The sequence below is a fragment of the Nerophis lumbriciformis genome, linkage group LG09, assembly GCF_033978685.3.
Source record: "Nerophis lumbriciformis linkage group LG09, RoL_Nlum_v2.1, whole genome shotgun sequence".
NCBI classification, from domain to species: Eukaryota; Metazoa; Chordata; class Actinopteri; order Syngnathiformes; family Syngnathidae; genus Nerophis; species Nerophis lumbriciformis.
Window position 1 is genome coordinate 51,056,994 of NC_084556.2, and position 21,466 is coordinate 51,078,459.

General features: G+C 40.6%; 1 protein-coding gene across 3 annotated transcripts in view; it reads right to left on the bottom strand.

Moving 5' to 3' along the window:
* LOC133607879 (proto-oncogene DBL-like) overlaps positions 1 to 21,466 on the bottom strand; it is a 41,905-nt gene that overhangs the window by 9,630 nt on the left and 10,809 nt on the right. For all 3 annotated transcript variants that reach the window (XM_061962918.2, XM_061962916.2, XM_061962917.2), the window contains exons 4-13: positions 20,187 to 20,336; positions 15,833 to 15,972; positions 15,617 to 15,731; positions 6,630 to 6,749; positions 6,369 to 6,560; positions 2,570 to 2,761; positions 2,302 to 2,482; positions 2,133 to 2,221; positions 1,958 to 2,058; positions 1,813 to 1,879 (exon numbers count right to left, since the gene is read on the bottom strand). In XM_061962918.2, the coding sequence (XP_061818902.1) occupies positions 1,813 to 1,879; positions 1,958 to 2,058; positions 2,133 to 2,221; positions 2,302 to 2,482; positions 2,570 to 2,761; positions 6,369 to 6,560; positions 6,630 to 6,749; positions 15,617 to 15,731; positions 15,833 to 15,972; positions 20,187 to 20,336 (1,347 nt within the window). The remainder of the gene's footprint in view (positions 1 to 1,812; positions 1,880 to 1,957; positions 2,059 to 2,132; positions 2,222 to 2,301; positions 2,483 to 2,569; positions 2,762 to 6,368; positions 6,561 to 6,629; positions 6,750 to 15,616; positions 15,732 to 15,832; positions 15,973 to 20,186; positions 20,337 to 21,466) is intronic.

Here is a 21,466-nt window from a genome sequence, read left to right on the forward strand (position 1 = left end):
GACAAGGATGCAAGATAGGAGACAAGGATGCTGGATAAGAGACAAAGATGCAGGATAGGAGATAAGGAGGCAGGATAGGAGACAAGGAGGCAGGATAAGAGACAAGGAGGCAGGATGAGAGATAAGGATGCAGGATGAGAGACAAGGATGCAAGATGGGAGACAGGGATGTAAGATAGGAGACAAGGAGGCAGGATAGGACACATGGATGCAAGATAGGATACAAGGATTCCAGCTAGGAGACAAGGATGTAGGATAGGAGACAAGGACGAAGGATAGGAGACAAAGATGCAGGATTGGGGACAAGGATGCAAGATAGGAGACAAGGATGCAGGATAAGAGACAAAGATGCAGGATAGGAGACAAGGAGGGAGGATAGGAGACAAGGAGGCAGGATAGGAGACAAGGAGGCAGGATAGGAGACAAAGAGGCAGGATGAGAGACAAGGATGCAGGATAGGAGACAAGGAGGAAGGATAGGAGACAAGGAGGCAGGATAGGAGACAAAGAGGCAGGATGAGAGACAAGGATGCAAGATGGGAGACAAAGACACAGGATGGGAGACAAGGATGCAAGATAGGAGACAAGGATGCAGGATAGGAGACAAGGATGCAGGATGGGAGACAGGGATGCAGGATAGGAGACAAGGAGGAAGGATAGGAGACAAGGAGGCAGGATAGGAGACAAAGAGGCAGGATGAGAGACAAAGAGGGAGGATAGGAGACAAGGACGCAGGATGGGAGACAGGGATGTAAGATAGGAGACAAGGAGGCAGGATAGGACACATGGATGCAAGATAGGATACAAGGATTCCAGCTAGGAGACAAGGATGCAGGATAGGAGACAAGGACGAAGGATAGGAGACAAGGACGCAGGATGGGAGACAAGGGCGCAAGATGGGAGACAAGGATGCAGGATAGGAGACAAGGACGCAGGATGGGAGACAAGGACGCAGGATGGGAGACAAGGGCGCAAGATGGGAGACAAGGACGCAGGATAGAAGACAAGGATGCAGGATTGGGGACAAGGATGCAAAATAGGAGACGAGGACGCAGGATAGGAGACAAGGACGCAGGATGGGAGAGAGGGATGTAAGAAAGGAGACAAGGACGCAGGATAGGAGACAAGGATGCAGGATTGGGGACAAGGATGCAAGATGGGGGACAAGGATGCAAGATGGGAGACAAGGATGCAAGATAGGAGACAAGGACACAGGATGGGAGACAAGGATGCAAGATAGGAGACAAGGATGCAGGATAGGAGACAAGGACGCAGGATGGGAGACAAGGACGCAGGATGGGAGACAAGGACGCAGGATGGGAGACAGGGATGTAAGATAGGAGACAAGGAGGCAGGATAGGAGACAAGGAGGCAGGATAGGAGACAAAGAGGCAGGATGGGAGACAAGGATGAAGGATGGGAGACAAGGATGCAAGATGGGAGACAAGGACACAGGATGGGAGACAAGGATGCAAGATAGGAGACAAGGATGCAGGATAGGAGACAAGGACGCAGGATGGGAGAGAGGGATGTAAGATAGGAGACAAGGGCGCAAGATGGGAGACAAGGACGCAGGATAGGAGACAAGGATGCAGGATTGGGGACAAGGATGCAAGATAGGAGACAAGGATGCAGGATAGGAGACAAGGACGCAGGATGGGAGAGAGGGATGTAAGAAAGGAGACAAGGACGCAGGATAGGAGACAAGGATGCAGGATTGGGGACAAGGATGCAAAATAGGAGGCGAGGACGCAAGCTAGGAGACAAGGACGCAGGATAGGAAAGGGAGCGTGTGCGTACGTGAAGACGCTCACCAGCAGCACGGCGAGCAGCTCGTCCACGTAGATCTTCTCCGTGTAGATCAGTTCCTTCATGACGTGACTGCGGAGTTGAAGGCGACACCCTGAGTGACCCCTCTCATCGTGACCTTTGACCTCAGCCAGGAGGACATGTACGTACCGTGTGATTTGTTCAGGATTGTCCTCCGCCTCCGAGTCGGTGTCGGGGGCGGAGCCATACAGAGTACTGCGGTTGCCATGGTAGTCGTGCATCACCTCAATCTGACGTAACATGAGGTCAGTTACACACACACACACACACACACACACACACACACACACACACATGCACTCACCTTGCGCTGGCCGCCGCTCCTCCTTGAAGTTCTCTTGCCAGGAAGAAGGTCGAAGGAGAACTTGGAGTTGAGGAGGTTGAAGTCCACGCCTGCAGACATAAGCAGAATGAGGAGCGGTCGTCCATCTTTTGGGGGTGGAGGATGGGGGATGGGGGGTGGGGGGGGCTACCATGCTTGGGGGAGAAGAGGGGCGACTTGCAGCGCTGAAGAGTCTGCTCGGCTTCGGGCCGCGGCGCCACCAGCTGGATGGGTCTGACCCGCACGTCGGCCATCTTCCTGAGACACTGCTCCCTGTTTCGCATCATGGCCTGCACGGACGTCAGCTTGTCCATCACCATGGAGATCTGGTCCTGACAAGTCATGTCAAGCATGTCATCATCAGACAGGAAGTGTGTGTGTGTGTGTGTGTGTGTGTGTGTGTGTGTGTGTGTGTCTACCTGCAGCTGCGGGGTGAGGATAGCCTCAAACTCCAGACTGGGGAAGTCTTGCTTGTTCTTAATGACAGGTGGCGCCCTCTCCTGGTGGCAGCTCAGGTAGTGCAAGGCCTCCTGGGCTCCTTCCCTGGTCTGGAACTTGTCCACCATCTGACTGGCCAGCAGGTACGCGCCCTCGTCACACCAGCGCAGCGCCTGCGCGCACACACACACACGACACCCACGCTCAGCTGTGTGACACACACACACACACACACATACACACACACACACACACACACACACACACACACACACACTTACACAGGCACACTTGTATTTGTTACCTTCTTGAGACCTCCGAAAAATGCCTACCTCTTTAGGACCAGCCTTTCTAGATATATAAATATGCGTATTTACAACATTAATAATATATACATACTATGCAAATATAAAAAAGCTTCCGTTGAGTTGGAATTTCACAAGAAAAACTTTGAATTTTGATAAAAGTCGAAATTTTACTCAGCGCAAGTCAAAATTTTACGAGAAAAACTAAACATTTGTGCGATATTTTCATATAAGTTGGAATTTAACTCGATGACAGTCGGAATTTTACAAGAAAAGCCTAAAATTTTGGCAATTTTATGAAAAGAGTCGTAATTTTACTCGACAAAAGGTCACAATTTTATGAGAAACCTTTAAAATGTTGGCAATATTATAATAATAATCGGAATTTTACTTGGCAAGATTATGACAAAAGTCACGATTTTACTCAAAAAATGTCACTATTTTACGAGAACAACAAAAATAATTGGCAATATTGTGATAAAAGTCAGAATTTTATGACAAATTTCACCATTTTGCATTAAACATTTAAAAATTTTACATTAAAAAGTAATACTTTTACGAGAAAATATTGCAATATTACAGAAACAGAAAGAATATCAGAAGTTATTCCCAATTCTATAAGAAAAAAGTCAACACATTGTGGGAAAAAGACTGCTTTTAGTTACATTTTGTTGTTGTTGAATTTTTTGTTTGTAATTGGTTTTTAATCTCCATTATTTACTTCAAGTTATTACAATATGTCTCTATAGACATGTCATTTTTTTTTAAATAAATGTTAGCCAAAAGGGGCGCATTTCAATTTCTTACACACATGTCATTTCATATGTTGACCAGAGGGGGAGCCCTTTTAAAACCGACACACAGTCAATTTGAAAAATCCCTCCTTTTTGGGACCACCCTCATTTTGATAGATTTCACCACCAGGTGTGCAAATGAGACATTCTCTATTAGATGTAATGGTTTTCTGTATTGGGACCATGATTTATGTCATCACTTGTTCACACCTCCTCATATGGAAGCTACTTTTCCTTGTTGATGTCTCAAGAAGGGTAGAAATACAAGAACACACACACACACACATTCTTGTATTTGTTACCTTCTTGAGACCTCCGAAAAATGCCTACCTCTTTAGGACCACCCTTTCTAGATATATAAAGATGCGTATTTACAACATTAATAATATATACATACTATGCAAATATAAAAAAGCTTGTTGTGAAAAAGGAGTTGGAATTTCACAAGAAAAATTTTGAATTTGGATAAAAGTCGTAATTTTACTCAGCGCAAGTCAAAATTTTACGAGAAAAACTGAACATTTGTGCGATATTTTCATAAAAGTTGGAATTTTACTCGATGACAGTCGGAATTTTACAAGAAAAGCTTAACATTTTGGCAATTTTATAAAGAGTCGTAATGTTAATCGACAAAAGGTCACAATTTTATGAGAAACCTTTAAAATGTTGGCAATATTATAATAAAAATCTGAATTTTACTTGGCAAGATTATGACACAAGTCACAATTTTACTCCTAAAATGTCACTATTTTACAAGAACAACAAAAAAAATTGGCAATATTGTGATAAAAGTCAGAATTTTATATGACAAATGTCACCATTTTGCATTAAAAATGTAATAATTTTACATTAAAAAGTAAAGAATATGAGAAATTGTTCCCAATTTTATAAGAAAAAAGTCTGACACATTGTGAGAAAAAGACTGCTTCTAGTTAATTTTGTATTTATTAAATTTTTTCTTTGTAATTGGTTTTTAATCTCCATTATTTACTTTAAGTTATTACATTATGTCTCTATATACATATTTTTGGTAATTAAAAAAAAAAAAAATGTTGGCCAAAGGGGGCGCATTACAATTTCTTACACACTTGTTATTTCATATGTTGACCAGAGGGGGCGCACTTTTAAAACCGACACACAGTCAATTTCAAAAATCCCTCTTGTTGTGAAAAATGAGTTGGAATTTCACAAGAAAAACTTTGAATTTTGATAAAAGTCGTAATTTTACTCAATGCAAGTCAAAATTTTACGAGAAAAACTGAACATTTGTGCGATGTTTTCATCAAAGTTGGATTCTTACTCGATGACAGTCGGAATTTTACAAGAAAAGCTTAAAATGTTGGCAATTTTATGAAAAGAGTCGTAATTTTACTCGACAAATTTTACTTGGCAAGATTATGACAAAAGTCACGATTTTACTCAAAAAATGTCACTATTTTACAAGAAAAAAAAAATAAAAATTGGCAATATTGTGATAAAAGTCATAATTTTATATGACAAATGTCACCATTTTGCATTAAAAATGTAATCATTTTACGAGAAAATATTGCAATATTACAGAAACAGAAGGAATATGAGAAATTGTTCCCAATTTTATAAGAAAAAAGTCAACACATTGTGAGAAAAAGACTGCTTCTAGTTAATTAAAAAAAAATGTTTTTGTTTGTTTGTAATTGTTTTTTTAATTTTCATTATTTACTTCAAGTTATTACAATATGTCTCTATATACATATTTTTTGTAATTATGTAAAATAAATGTAAATGCAAGTCAAAATTTTACGAGAAAAACTGAACATTTGTGCGATATTTTCAAAAAAGTTGGAATTTTACTCGATGACAGTCGGAATTTTACAAGAAAAGCTTAAAATTTTGGCAATTTTATGAAAAGAGTCGTAATTTTACTCGACAAAAGTCACAATTTTATGAGAAAACTTTACAATTTCGGCAATACTTTAATAATAATCGGAATTTTACTTGGCAAGATTATGACACAAGTCACAATTTTACTCAAAAAATTTCACTATTTTTCGAGAACAACAAAAAAATTGGCAATATTGTGATAAAAGTCAGAATTTTATGACAAATTTCACCATTTTGCATTAAACATTTAATAATTTTACATTAAAAAGTAATACTTTTACGAAAAAATATTGCAATATTACAGAAACAGAAGGAATATGAGAAATTGTTCCCAATTTTATAAGAAAAAAGTCAACACATTGTGAGAAAAAGACTGCTTCTAGTTAATTAAAAATTTTTTTTTGTTTTTTTTGTAATTGTTTTTTAATTTTCATTATTTACTTCAAGTTATTACAATATGTCTCTATAGACATGTCATTAAAAAAAAAAAAAATGTTAGCCAAAAGGGGCGCATTTCAATTTCTTACACACATGTTATTTCATATGTTGACCAGAGGGGGAGCACTTTTAAAAGCGACACACAGTCAATTTGAAAAATCCCTCCTTTTTGGGACCACCCTAATTTTGATAAATGTCACCACCAGGGGTGCAAATGAGACATTCTCTATTAGATGCAATGGTTTTCTGTATTGGGACCATGATTTATGTCATCACTTGTTCACACCTCCTCATATGGAAGCTACTTTTCCTTGTTGATGTCTCAAGAAGGGTAGAAATACACGAACACACACACACACACACACACAACAGTGCATGGTGACCTCGTCCAGGCGCAGCAGCAGGTCCCGTGTGCGGGTGAGCGACGCTCGCTTGCTGCGCACGCCGCTGGTGATGACATCACAGTGATGTCGCAGCTCGTTGCAGCGCTGGATGATGAGCGCCAAGGCGTAGTGATGGTTGGCGGCCAGCTGGTGCCCGTGCAGCAGCAGCACCTGAGCGCGCGCCATCCCTTCCTGCGTGCACACACACGCGTCTCCCCGTCATGTAATGTGTGTATGTGTGTGTGTGTGAGTGTGTGAGACCTGTGCTCGTTGGTCCAGCGTGTTGAGGTCCTTCAGCAGCTGTTCAGTGTGCATCAGAGTGCTGCCGACCGACAAGATGGCCTTCTCCTCAGCTGAGATCTTCTCCAGCTCCTCCTCCATCTACACACACACACACACACTACAACTTGGAGCCTGATATTATGATTTTAGTACTGTTATTGCACTGGAGAATAATACAATGTGTTGATCAACTTGGCATGCATTTGCAACACTGAACTCTGAAAGCAATATGGTCTACATACAACACACAAAGACAAAGATATGTTTCAAAGGGCCAATTTATTTCAGGCCAGAGCAAATTGGCAAAACTATTTTAAATAGCTGCGACATCCAAGACACAACTTACATTTAACTAAAATGTTATTTTCTTTGTGCTCGACAAAAGAAAAGTGTTGAGAATGTCTCCATGTTAAGAAACTCGACGTCTGGCTTCGCCATGATGTCTTGTTAGTTGTTATGAGAGTAGCGTATGTGTGTGTGTGTGTGTGTGTGGCCCTTTAAGATATGACGGCATGTGAGGTGAGTGGCGTCAGTGAGTGAGTGGGCGAGAGAGGTGAGGGACCGGCGACAGTGAGTGCGGTGGATGGCCGCGTCCAATAAAGTCACAAAGTTGCAACAAATTGCCGGCCTCGTCATTCACCCTCAGCTGTAAAGACCTACTAAAGTGAAGGTTGTTAGCCCCGAAGTACATAGGCCCTGGAGGAATGTCTCTATGCGCCCCTCAACTACGGTCTGGGAGCCCCCCCTTGCCCCAACACACAAAAAGCACACCTTTTCTTTTCCTTGTGACACAGAAGGACGACACCGCAGCACTCCAATAAAACACACTCAGATTTTCCGTTTCTAGCCGATACTACAAAGACAAATATATGTTTTAAAGGGCCAATTTATTTCAGGCCAGAACAAATTGGCAAAACTATTTTAAATAGCTGCAACATAATGGCACTTTAACTTTAACTTTAAGTAGATAGGATCTTTCATCCAAGACACAACTTACATTGAACTAAAATTGTATTTTCTTTGTGCTCCACAAAAGAAAAGTGTTGAGAATGTCTCCATGTTAAGAAACTCGACGTCTGGCTTCGCCATGATGTCTTGTTAGTTGTTATGAGAGTAGCGTATGTGTGTGTGTGTGTGTGTGTGGCCCTTTAAGATATGACGGCATGTGAGGTGAGTGGCGTCAGTGAGTGAGTGGGCGAGAGAGGTGAGGGACCGGCGACAGTGAGTGCGGTGGATGGCTGCGTCCAATAAAGTCACAAAGTTGCAACAAATTGCCGGCCTCGTCATTCACCCTCAGCTGTAAAGACCCACTAAAGTGAAGGTTGTTAGCCCCGAAGTACATAGGCCCTGGAGGAACATCTCTATGCGCCCCTCAACTACGGTCTGGGAGCCCCCCCTTGCCCCAACACACAAAAAGCACACCTTTTCTTTTCCTTGTGACACAGAAGGACGACACCGCAGCGCTCCAATAAAACGCACTCAGATTTTCCGTTTCTAGCCGATACTACAAAGACAAATATATGTTTTAAAGGGCCAATTTATTTCAGGCCAGAACAAATTGGCAAAACTATTTTAAATAGCTGCAACATAATGGCACTTTAACTTTAACTTTAAGTAGATAGGATCTTTCATCCAAGACACAACTTACATTTAACTAAAATTGTATTTTCTTTGTGCTCCACAAAAGAAAAGTGTTGAGAATGTCTCCATGTTAAGAAACTCGGCGTCTGGCTTCGCCATGATGTCTTGTTAGTTGTTATGAGAGTAGCGTATGTGTGTGTGTGTGTGGCCCTTTAAGATATGACGGCATGTGAGGTGAGTGGCGTCAGTGAGTGAGTGGGCGAGAGAGGTGAGGGACCGGCGACAGTGAGTGCGGTGGATGGCTGCGTCCAATAAAGTCACAAAGTTGCAACAAATTGCCGGCCTCGTCATTCACCCTCAGCTGTAAAGACCCACTAAAGTGAAGGTTGTTAGCCCCGAAGTACATAGGCCCTGGAGGAACGTCTCTATGCGCCCCTCAACTACGGTCTGGGAGCCCCCCCCCCCTTGCCCTCACCCACACAAAGCACACCTTTTCTTTTCCTTGTGACACAGAAGGACGACACCGCAGCGCTCCAATAAAACACACTCAGATCTTCCGTTTCTAGCCGATACTACAAAGACAAATATATGTTTTAAAGGGCCAATTTATTTCAGGCCAGAACAAATTGGCAAAACTATTTTAAATAGCTGCAACATAATGGCACTTTAACTTTAACTTTTAGTAGATAGGATCTTTCATCCAAGACACAACTTACATTGAACTAAAATTGTATTTTCTTTGTGCTCCACAAAAGAAAAGTGTTGAGAATGACTCCATGTTAAGAAACTCGACTTCTGGCTTCGCCATGATGTTTTGTTAATTGTTATCAGAGTAGCGTATGTGTGTGTGTGTGTGGCCCTTTAAGATATGACGGCATGTGAGGTGAGTGGCGTCAGTGAGTGAGTGGGCGAGAGAGGTGAGGGACCGGCGACAGTGAGTGCGGTGGATGGCTGCGTCCAATAAAGTCACAAAGTTGCAACAAATTGCCAGCCTCGTCATTCACCCTCAGCTGTAAAGACCCACTAAAGTGAAGGTTGATAGCCCCGAAGTACATAGGCCCTGGAGGAACGTCTCCCCTGCGCCCCTCAACTACGGTCTGGGAGCCCCCCCCCTTGCCCCCACCCACACAAAGCACACCTTTTCTTTTCCTTGTGACACAGAAGGACGACACCGCAGCGCTCCAATAAAACACACTCAGATTTTCCGTTTCTAGCCGATACTACAAAGACAAATATATGTTTTAAAGGGCCAATTTATTTCAGGCCAGAACAAATTGGCAAAACTATTTTAAATAGCTGCAACATAATGGCACTTTAACTTTAACTTTAAGTAGATAGGATCTTTCATCCAAGACACAACTTACATTGAACTAAAATGTTCTTTTCTTTGTGCTCGACAAAAGAAAAGTGTTGAGAATGTCTCCATGTTAAGAAACTCGACGTCTGGCTTCGCCATGATGTTTTGTTAATTGTTATGAGAGTAGCGTATGTGTGTGTGTGTGTTTGTGGCCCTTTAAGATATGACGGCATGTGAGGTGAGTGACGTCAGTGAGTGAGTGGGCGAGAGAGGTGAGGGACCGGCGACAGTTAGTGCGGTGGATGGCTGCGTCCAATAAAGTCACAAAGTTGCAACAAATTGCCGGCCTCATCATTCACCCTCAGCTGTAAAGACCCACTAAAGTGAAGGTTGATAGCCCCGAAGTACATAGGCCCTGGAGGAACGTCTCCCCTGCGCCCCTCAACTACGGTCTGGGAGCCCCCCCCCTTGCCCCCACCCACACAAAGCACACCTTTTCTTTTCCTTGTGACACAGAAGGACGACACCGCAGCGCTCCAATAAAACACACTCAGATCTTCTGTTTCTAACCAATACTACAAAGAAAAATATATGTTTTAAAGGGCCAATTTATTTCAGGCCAGAACAAATTGGCAAAACTATTTTAAATAGCTGCAACATAATGGCACTTTAACTTTAACTTTAAGTAGATAGGATCTTTCATCCAAGACACAACTTACATTGAACTAAAATTGTATTTTCTTTGTGCTCCACAAAAGAAAAGTGTTGAGAATGACTCCATGTTAAGAAACTCCACTTCTGGCTTCGCCATGATGTCTTGTTAGTTGTTATGAGAGTAGCGTATGTGTGTGTGTGTGTGTGTGTGTGTGTGGCCCTTTAAGATATGACGGCATGTGAGGTGAGTGGCGTCAGTGAGTGAGTGGGCGAGAGAGGTGAGGGACCGGCGACAGTGAGTGCGGTGGATGGCTGCGTCCACCGCGGAGGTCAAGACACGCCCGACTCATCGTGTAAATAAAAACTTCTCCCTATCGGCGTATTCTGGATTCCCCCAAACAATGTTCTACTTTTCCATCTGATTTGCAGGTGTGTAATTTGTTGTGAGTTCATGCACTGTGTTGGTTTTGTCACAATAAAGTCACAAAGTTGCAACAAATTGCCGGCCTCGTCATTCACTCTCAGCTGTAAAGACCCACTAAAGTGAAGGTTGATAGCCCCGAAGTACATAGGCCCTGGAGGACCATCTCCCCTGCGCCCCTCAACTACGGTCTGGGAGCCCCCCCCCTTGCCCCCACCCACACAAAGCACACCTTTTCTTTTCCTTGTGACACAGAAGGACGACACCGCAGCGCTCCAATAAAACACACTCAGATCTTCTGTTTCTAACCAATACTACAAAGAAAAATATGTTTTAAAGGGCCAATTTATTTCAGGCCAAAGCAAATTGACAAAACTATTTTAAATAGCTGCAACATAATGGCACTTTAACTTTAACTTTAAGTAAATAGGATCTTTCATCCAAGACACAACTTACATTGAACTAAAACGTTATTTTCTTTGTGCTCGACAACAGAAAAGTGTTGAGAATGTCTCTATGTTAAGAAACTCGACTTCTGGCTTCGCCATGATGTCTTGTTAGTTGATATGAGAGTAGCGTATGTGTGTGTGTGTGTGCATGTGGCCCTTTAAGATATGACAGCATGTGAGGTGAGTGACGTCAGTGAGTGAGTGAGCGAGAGAGGTGAGGGAACGACGACAGTGAGCGCGTGCAGGTGCTCTAGCTTGGTGGATGGCTGCGTCCAATAAAGTCACAAAGTTGCAACAAACCACCGGCCTCGTCATTCACCCTCAGCTGTAAAGACCCACGGTTGTTACCCCCGAAGTACATAGGCCCTGGAGGAACGTCTCCCCTGCGCCCCTCAACTACGGTCTGGGAGCCCCCCCCTTACCCCCACCCACACCTTTTCTTTTCCTTGTGACACAGAAGGACGACACCGCAGCGCTCCAATAAAACACACTCAGATTTTCTGTTTCTAGCCGATACTACATAAAAAATAACGTAAAATAACGCAGTAACGCATCATGTAGTAACGGTAACTGAGTTACTGAATATAAAAAATTACTAACACTGGTAATGGGTTCCATTTTTATAGTCTTTGGTATGACTCGGCCGGGGTTTGAACTCACGACCTACCAATCTCAGGGCGGACACTCTAACCCAGTGGTTCTTACCCTGGGTTCGATCGAACCCTAGATTTTCGGTGAGTCGGTCTCAGGGGTTCGGCGGACCCTCCACCGCGGAGGTCAAGACACACCTGACTCATCGTGTAAATACAAACTTCTCCCTATCGGCGTATTCTGAAAACCCCAAACAATGTTCCTTCTACTTTTCCATCTGATTTGCAGGTGTGTAATTTGTTGTGAGTTCATGCACTGTGTTGGTTTTGTTGTTTGAACAAGGTGATGTTCATGCATGGTTTATTTTGTGCACCAGTAAAAAAAACCATGTAACTTTGTCTTGAATTTGAAAAAAACAATAATTGTATTTTTCACTGAAGAAGGGTTCGGGGAATGCGCATATGAAACTGGTGGGGTTCGGTACCTCCAACAAGGTTAAGAACCACCGCTCTAACCACTCGGCCACTGAGTAGGTGCACTTTGAAACAACGTTGCAAAATAGTTGTATTTGTAAATTGAGGCCACGTTGATGTCTGACGATGTTTAAACCAGCGTTTTTCAACCTTTTTTGAGCCAAGGCACATTTTTTCCGTTTAAAAAAATGCGGAGGCACACCACCAGCAGAAATCATTAAAAAACTAAACTCGGTTGACAGTAAAAAGTTGTTGTCGCAATTGTTGGATATGACTTTAAAGTATAACCAAGCATGCATCACTATAGCTCTTGTCTCAAAGTAGGTGTACTGTCGCCACCTGTCACATCACACCCTGACTTATTTCGAGTTTTTTGCTCTTTTCCTGTGTGTAGTGTTTTACTTCTTGTCTTGCGCTCTTATTTTGGTGTTTTTGTCTCTTTTTTTGGTATTTTTCTTTAGCAGTTTCATGTCCTACTTTGAGCGATATTACGGTACCCGCGACTACTTTGTTTTAGCAATCAACAATATTTCAGTTGTTTTTATCCTTCTTTGTGGGGACATTGTTGATTGTCACGTCATGTTCAGATGTACATTGTGGACGCCATCTTTGCTCCACGGTAAGTCTTTGCTGTCGTCCAGGATTCTGTTTTTGTTTACTTTGTAGCCAGTTCAGTTTTAGTTTCATTCTGCATAGCTTTCCCTAAGTTCCACTGTCTTTTCTTAGGGCATACTTGCCAACCTTGAGACCTCCGATTTCGGGAGGTGGGGGGTGGGGGCGGGGGCGTGGTCGGGGGTGGGGCGGGGGGCGTGGTTAAGATATATATATATATTAATAAAATAATAAAATAAAATGGTGTAAAATACTTGACTTTCAGTGAATTCTAGCTATATATATATATATATATATGTCTTAATAAGGTTATCCAAAAAATAGTGCTCGATACCGTAGTAGAGCGCAATATATGTATGTGTGGGGAAAAAATCACAAGACTATTTCATCTCTACAGGCCTGTTTCATGAGGGGGGGTGTTCCCTCAATCATCAGGAGAAAAATCTCCTGATGATTGAGGGAACACCCCCCCTCATGAAACAGGCCTGTAGAGATGAAATAGTCTTGTGATTTTTTTCCCACACATACATATATATATATATATATATATATATATATATATATATATATATATATATATATATATATATATATATATATATATATGAGGTGGCGACTTGTCCAAGGTGTACACCGCCTTCCGCCCGATTGTAGCTGAGATAGGCTCCAGCGCCCCCCGCGACCCCAAAAGGGAATAAGCGGTAGAAAATGGATGGATGGATGGATGGATGGATATATATATATATATATTAATAAAATAAATACTTGAATTTCAGTGTTCATTTACAAACTACAACTCACAAACACTTTAGAGTTAGGCTCCACCATCAGAATGTGTACTTAAACTTATAAAGATCACATGGATATTATTCAGTGAGTTGATTCACCAAAACTAACCTGTTATACAGGAGGAAAAAGCACACAGGACGTTTCAATTGTTCACAGACTGGTCACGCTCATCAGAATGACAAGACACTTCCGGTCTGCAGGTGATAGCATTCAATTGGGAAGAAACGCCCTACTGCCCCTTACTGACCAATGTGAATACTGATAAATGTGGAATGACAGCTCCAAAAACGAATTCAAACCACAAAATTAAATAAATAAATCAACACAAAAATGTGACACATTATGGGTGGGTCACATATGCATGTACAGTAGATGGCAGTATTGTCCTGTTTAAAAATGTCACAACATTGCTGTTTACGGCAGACGAACTGCTTTACGGTAGACACCGTTGTTGTGTGTTGTCAACACGTCACTCAGGTCCGCCTGAATTTCGGGAGTTTTTCGGGAGAAAATTTGTCCCGGGAGGTTTTCGGGAGAGGCGCTGAATTTCGGGAGTCTCCCGGAAAATCCGGGAGGGTTGGCAAGTATGTCTTAGGGGCACTCACCTTTTGTTTATTTTTGGTTTGGTTTGCCTCCCGCTGTTTCTGACATCTACAAAGCAAATTAGCTACCGGCTGCCACCTACTGATATGGAAGAGTATTACCGTATTTTCCGCACTATAAGGCGCACCTAAAAACCACAAATTTTCTCAAAAGCTGACAGTGCGCCTTATAACCCGGTGCGCTTTATATATGGATAAATATTAAGATTCATTTTCATAAAGTTTCGGTCTCGTAACTACGGTAAACAGCCGCCATCTTTTTTCCCGGTAGAACAGGAAGCGCTTCTTCTTCTACGCAAGCAACCGCCAAGGTAAGCACCCGCCCCCGTAGAACAGGAAGCGCTTCTTCTTCTACTGTAAGCAACCACCCGCCCGCGTAGAAGAAGAAAAAGCGCGCGGATATTACCGTACGTTTCATTTCCTTTGTGTGTTTACATCTGTAAAGACCACAAAATGGCTCCTACTAAACGACAGGGATCCGGTTCATGAAAAGACGCAATCTCTCCACCCGCACACGGATTACTATTTCACAGCAACTGATATTCCTGTGAACCGCACTGTGGATACAACGGGAGCACGTACGGTGAATATTCGCACCACAGGGAATGAGAAGTCATCCTTCACTGTGGTTCTAGCTTGCCATGCTAATGGCCAGAAACTTCCACCCATGGTGATATTCAAAAGGAAGACCTTGCCAAAAGAGACCTTTCCAGCCGGCGTCATCATAAAAGCTAACTCGAAGGGATGGATGAAGAAAAGATGAGCGAGTGGTTAAGGTAAGTTTAAGTTTACGCGAAGAGGCCGGGTGGCTTTTTTCACGCAGCTTCGTCCATGTTGATATACGATTCCATGCGCGCCCACATCACGCTGGTTTTAATATATTATTAAAGTTTGACTGACCTATTTGACTGTTTTTTTGACATTCCTATAGCGCAGTTAGATGCGGCTTACAACACGGGGCGGCTTATAGGTGGACAAAGTTTTGAAATATGCCGTTCATTGAAGGCGCGGCTTATAACCCAGGGCGCCTTATGGTGCGGAAAATACGGTACACGGTTACTCTGCCGAGCTCTAGACAGCACCGACACTCAACAACAACACATCATTTGCAGACTATAATTACTGGTTTGTAAAAAATATTTTTAACACAAATAGGTGAAATTAGATCATCTCCCACGGCACACCTGACGGTATCTCACGGCGCACACTAGTGTGCCGCGGCACATTGGTTGAAAAACACTGGTTTAAATAACCAAAATTCAATGGTCAAATCAACGTCAGTGTAGCTCAGTTGCTAGAGTGGCCGCGCCAGCAACTTGTTCAGGTTCGATCCCCGCTTCCGCCATCCTAGTCACTGCCGTTGTGTCCTTGGCCAAGACCCTTTACCCACCTGCCACCCACACTGCTTTAAATGTAACTTAGATATTGGGTTTTCACTATGTAAAAGGGCTTTGAGTCACTAGAGAAAAGCGCTATATAAATGTAATTCACACACACCTGCTGGAAGTTGCTCTCGTAGAGAATGAGCTGGTGGTACTGCTGCATCTTCAGGTGGTGCTTGTCAAAGAAACCATCAAAGGCCTCCTCCATGTCTCGCAGCTGAGCCAGCAGCCTGACACACACACACACACACACACACACACACGCGCACACACACACACTTTCATGTTCACTTATTTGCCTTCTCTTGCATGTCCGAGCAAGAAGTCTGACCTTTGCACCGTGTCCATGTCCGCTTGGACGTCCTCCTCCTCCTCCTCTTGCTGGTCCTCCACGGTCCTCTTGGACACTTTCAGTGTCTCCAGGTTGTCCAGCAGCAGGCGACCTTCCTTCAGGACCCCTCGGATGTCGCTCTTCAACAACAAAGACGACAACAAAATAACACCACAACTACAGCAACATTGTTGAGGGGTGTGAATCTTTATGCACCGAACGATTCGATCCGACTCCGATTCCCGGGGTGACGATTCGATTCAGAATCCATTCTTGATCAAACCGATTCTTGCATCGTATTACCTGGTTTTGTACTATAATAACTGTTTCTAAAACAGGTTACAGGCTAGAAAAGCTTCTTCAACCAGAAGGAAGGAGATGGCCTAAAAATGTCTTTTAAAAAATTGTTTCTGATAAAAAAATTTTTTTTTTAAACATTTAAAAACATTATGGCCGAAACACGTGTGTTAAAAATGTATTCTGATAAATAAAAAATAATAATAATACATTTTAAAAACATTAAGGCCATAACACATATTTTTTTTTAATTATCCTGATAAAAACTAAATAAACATATGATTAATTTAAACAAAAAAAACATAATGGCCTAAAAACGTATTTTAAAAAATTGATTGTGACAAAAAAATAAATACATTTAAAAAACATTATGGCCTAAAAACGTCTTTTAAAAAATTGTTTCTGATAAAAAAAAATAATTACAAAAAATAAATTTGAAGAACATTAGGGCCTAAACACATCTTTTAAAAAATTTATTCTGATAAAAAATAAAAATAATAATACATTTTAAAAACATTAAGGCCTAAACACGTATTTTTTAAAAATTATTCTGATAAAAAATAAATAAACATATGAATTAATTTAAAAAAAAAAACATTATAACCTAAAAACATATTTTTAAAAATTGATTTTGACAAAAAATAAATATATTTAAAAAACATTATGGCCTAAAAACGTCTTTTAAAAAAATTGTTTTTGATAAAAAATATAATTACAAAAAATAAATTTGAAGAACATCAGGGCCTAAACACATCTTTTAAAAAATGTATTCTGATAAAAAAATAATAAATATAAATTAAAATAAACATTGTGGCCGAAAACGTCTTTTTAAAAAATGTATTCTGATTAAAAATAAAAACAATTTTAAATTGTTTGCCCTAAAAATGGCTTTTAAACATTTGAATCTGCCAAAAATATTAATAAATAATACATTTTAAAAACATTATGGCCTAAGCACATCTTTTAAATATTTAATTCTGATAAAAAAATAAATACATACATTTAAAAAAACATTATGGCCTTAAAAGATCTTTTACAAAATGTATTCTGATTTAAAAAAAAAAAAAATAATACATTTGAAGATATTTAAGGCCTGAACACGTATTTAAAAAAAAAAAGTATTCTGATAAAAAATAAATACGTAAATTAATTAATTAAAAAAAACATTATAGCCTAAAAACGACTTTTAAATAATTGTTTGACGAAAACATCAATACATTTAAAAAACATTATGGCTTAAAAACGTCTTTTAAAATATTGTTTCTGATAAAATATAATTTTAAAAAATTAATTTAAAAACAGCCCTGCGATGAGGTGGCGACTTGTCCAGGGTGTACCCTGCCATCTGCCCGATTGTAGCTGAGATAGGCTCCAGCGCCCTCCGCGACCCCGAAGGGAATAAGCGGTAGAAAATGGATGGATGGATGAATACAATCTGAAGAACATTAAGGCTTAAACACGGCCTTTAAAACATTTATTATAATAAAAAAAATTATAATAATAAAAAACGTCTTTAAAAAAATGTATTCTGATTTAAAATATAAAAAAATAAAAACATTAAAAAAAATTATGGCCAAAAAAAAATCTTTTGAAAAATGTATTCTGACAAAAACATTAATAAATAATACATTTAAAAAACAATATGGCCTCAGCACGTCTTTCAAATAATTAATTCTGACAAAAAATAACTACACAAATTGAAAAAACATTATAGCCTTAAGACGTCTTTTAAAAAATGTATTCTGATAAAAACAACACCAACATTATGGCTGCAGCTTTCTGTGGTTTTATGTTGATATATTTATCCGTGTTGTTGTTTTTTTCTAGTTTTATCAACTCAATTATCATTATGATTGTTTTTTTATTTATTTATTTTTTTCCATTCATGGGGGACGGCGTGGCGCTGTCGGTAGAGTGGCCGTGCCAGCAACCTGAGGGTTCCTGGTTCGATCCCCGCCTTCTATCAACCTCGTCACGTCCGTTGTGTCCTTGAGCAAGACACCCTTGCTCCTGATGGGTGCTGGTTAGGGCCTTGCACGGCAGCTTCCGCCATCAGTGTGTGAATGTGTGTGTGAATGGGTGAATGTGGAAATAGTGTCAAAGCGCTTTAAGTACCTCGAAGGTAGAAAAGTGCTGTATAAGTATAACCCATTTACCATTTGTTACTTAAGAAAAGCACTTTGACTGTACCTGTCAATTATGTGACTAAAAACCCCCCAATAATCAAATATTTATTTAAAAAAAAACAATAACATGTCTTTTTAAAGATAAATTCTTACAAAAATGTATGTATTATTTTTTTATTTTCCATCCATTTTTGAAAATCATGAATCGATTTAGAATTGCGATGAATAAGAATCGCGATTCCACGGAGCCCCTTAAGGATATGGGGGACTTTTTTTTTTAAATAATTTTTTTTATTATTTATTTTCTTTAGATATGTATCTCGTGCGCACGAGAAACTTTTTATAAAATTATAAAATATATATATATATATATACATATATTAATCTTTTTTTTTCTTCGTGCGCACGAGATACATGTCTAGAAAAAAAAAAATTATAATTTTTTAAAAATAATTTTATAAAAAGAAACTATCTCATGTGCACGAGATAGTTTCTTTTTATAAAATTATTTTTTTTAAATTATAATATTTTTTTTTTTTTAGTCATGTATCTCGTGCGCACGAAAAAAAAAAGATTAATATATATATATATATATATATATATATATATGTTATAATTTTATAAAAAGTTTCTCGTGCGCACGAGATACATATCTAAAAAAAAATAATAATAAAAAAAATTATTAAAAAAAAAAAGTCCCCCATATCCCTTTAGGGGCTCCGTGGAATCGCGATTCTTAGTCATCGCAATTCTAAATCGATTCATGATTTTCAAAAATGGATGGAAAAAAAAATAATAATACATACATTTTTGTAAGAATCTATCTTTAAAAAGACATGTTATTGTTTTTTTTTTAAATAAATATTTGATTATTGTGGGGGTTTTAGTCACATAATTGACAGGTACAGTCAAAGTGCTTTTCTTAAGTAACAAATGGTAAATGGGTTATACTTATACAGCACTTTGGGTGGGGGCGGGGGCGTGGTCGGGGGTGGGGCGGGGGGCGTGGTTAAGATAGATATATATATATAAGAAATACTTGACTTTCAGTGAATTCTAGCTATATATATATATATATATATATATATATATATATATATATATATATATATATATATATATATATATGAGGTGGCAACTTGTCCAGGGTGTACACCGCCTTCCGCCCGATTGTAGCTGAGATAGGCTCCAGCGCCCCCCGCGACCCCAAAAGGGAATAAGCGGTAGAAAATGGATGGATGGATGGATGGATATATATATATATATATATATATATTAATAAAATAAATACTTGAATTTCAGTGTTCATTTACAAACTACAACTCACAAACACTTTAGAGTTAGGCTCCACCATCAGAATGTGTACTTAAACTTATAAAGATCACATGGATATTATTCAGTGAGTTGATTCACCAAAACTAACCTGTTATACAGGAGGAAAAAGCACACAGGACGTTTCAATTGTTCACAGACTGGTCACGCTCATCAGAATGACAGGACACTTCCGGTCTGCAGGTGATAGCATTCAATTGGGAAGAAACGCCCTACTGCCCCTTACTGACCAATGTGAATACTGATAAATGTGGAATGACAGCTCCAAAAACGAATTCAAACCACAACATTAAATAAATAAATCAACACAAAAATGTGACACATTATGGGTGGGTCACATATGCATGTAGAGTAGATGGCAGTATTGTCCTGTTTAAAAGTGTCTAAAACAAAAACAAAAATAATAATAATAATAATTAATCTTTTTAAATTTTTTAAAATAATTTTATAAAAAGTTAACGAGATACATGTCTAAAAAAAAACAAATAAAATAAAAAAAATTATAAAAACAAATATTTCCCCCATGTCCCTTCAGGGGCTCTGTACGGTTCGGATAGTTGAATCGACTTTTTTGGCGCACCCCTATCGTTGTAACACACCTTCATGTGGCGATACCGCTGCGTGTGCGAGCGCAGCAGGAAGTCGATGGCGTTGGCCTCGTCTGGGAGCTCGCCGTCCGACAACTCCGAACCGAAACCTTGCAGGAGTTGTGCCACCTCCTTCACCGTCACGGCAAACGTCTCGATGGCCTACGCGCACACACACACACACACACACACACACACACACACACACACACACACACACATGCACACGTCCACTTCCTGTGTCCAGTAAGTTGAACTAAAGCAGACCTGGGCAAATTAAGGGCCGGGGGCCACATGCGGCCCGTTGAGCTTTTCAATCTGGCCCACCGGACATTCCCAAATAATTGTTTTAGATGTTTAAGATGTAAAGTGTAGCTGGCGTTATGATGTGCAGTAGGGCTGTGAATCTTTGGGTGTCCCACGATTCGATTGAATATCGATTCTTGGGGTCACGATTCGATTCAAAATCGATTTTTTTTTTCAATTCAACACGATTCTCGATTCAAAAACGATTTTTTTTCCCGATTCAAAAGGATTCTCTATTCATTCAATACATAGGATTTCAGCAGGATCTACCCCAGTCTGCTGACATGCAAGCAGAATAGTAGATTTTTGTAGGAAGCTTTTATATTATTTATTTATTTATTATTATTTATATTATTATTTATTATTTACCAACACTGTGTATGGTGTGGATGGTGTTCTGCTGACCTCGACTGCGGAAGTTGTGGATCGGTGGAGGGAATACTTCGAAGACCTCCTCAATCCCACCAACACGTCTTCCTATGAGGAAGCAGGGCCTGGGGAGTCTGTGGTGGGCTCTCCTATTTCTGGGGCTGAGGTTGCTGAGGTAGTTAAAAAGCTCCTCGGTGGCAAGGCCCCGGGGGTGGATGAGATCCGCCCGGAGTTCCTTAAGGCTCTGGATGCTGTAGGGCTGTCTTGGTTGACAAGACTCTGCAGCATCGCGTGGACATCGGGGGCAGTACCTCTGGATTGGCAGACCGGGGTGGTGGTTCCTCTCTTTAAAAAAGGGAACCGGAGGGTGTGTTCTAACTATCGTGGGATCACACTCCTCAGCCTTCCCGGTAAGGTCTATTCAGGTGTACTGGAGAGGAGGCTACGCCGGATAGTCGAACCTCGGATTCAGGAGGAACAGTGTGGTTTTCGTCCTGGTCGTGGAACTGTGGACCAGCTCTATACTCTCGGCAGGGTCCTTGAGGGTGCATGGGAGTTTGCCCAACCAGTCTACATGTGCTTTGTGGACTTGGAGAAGGCATTCGACCGTGTCCCTC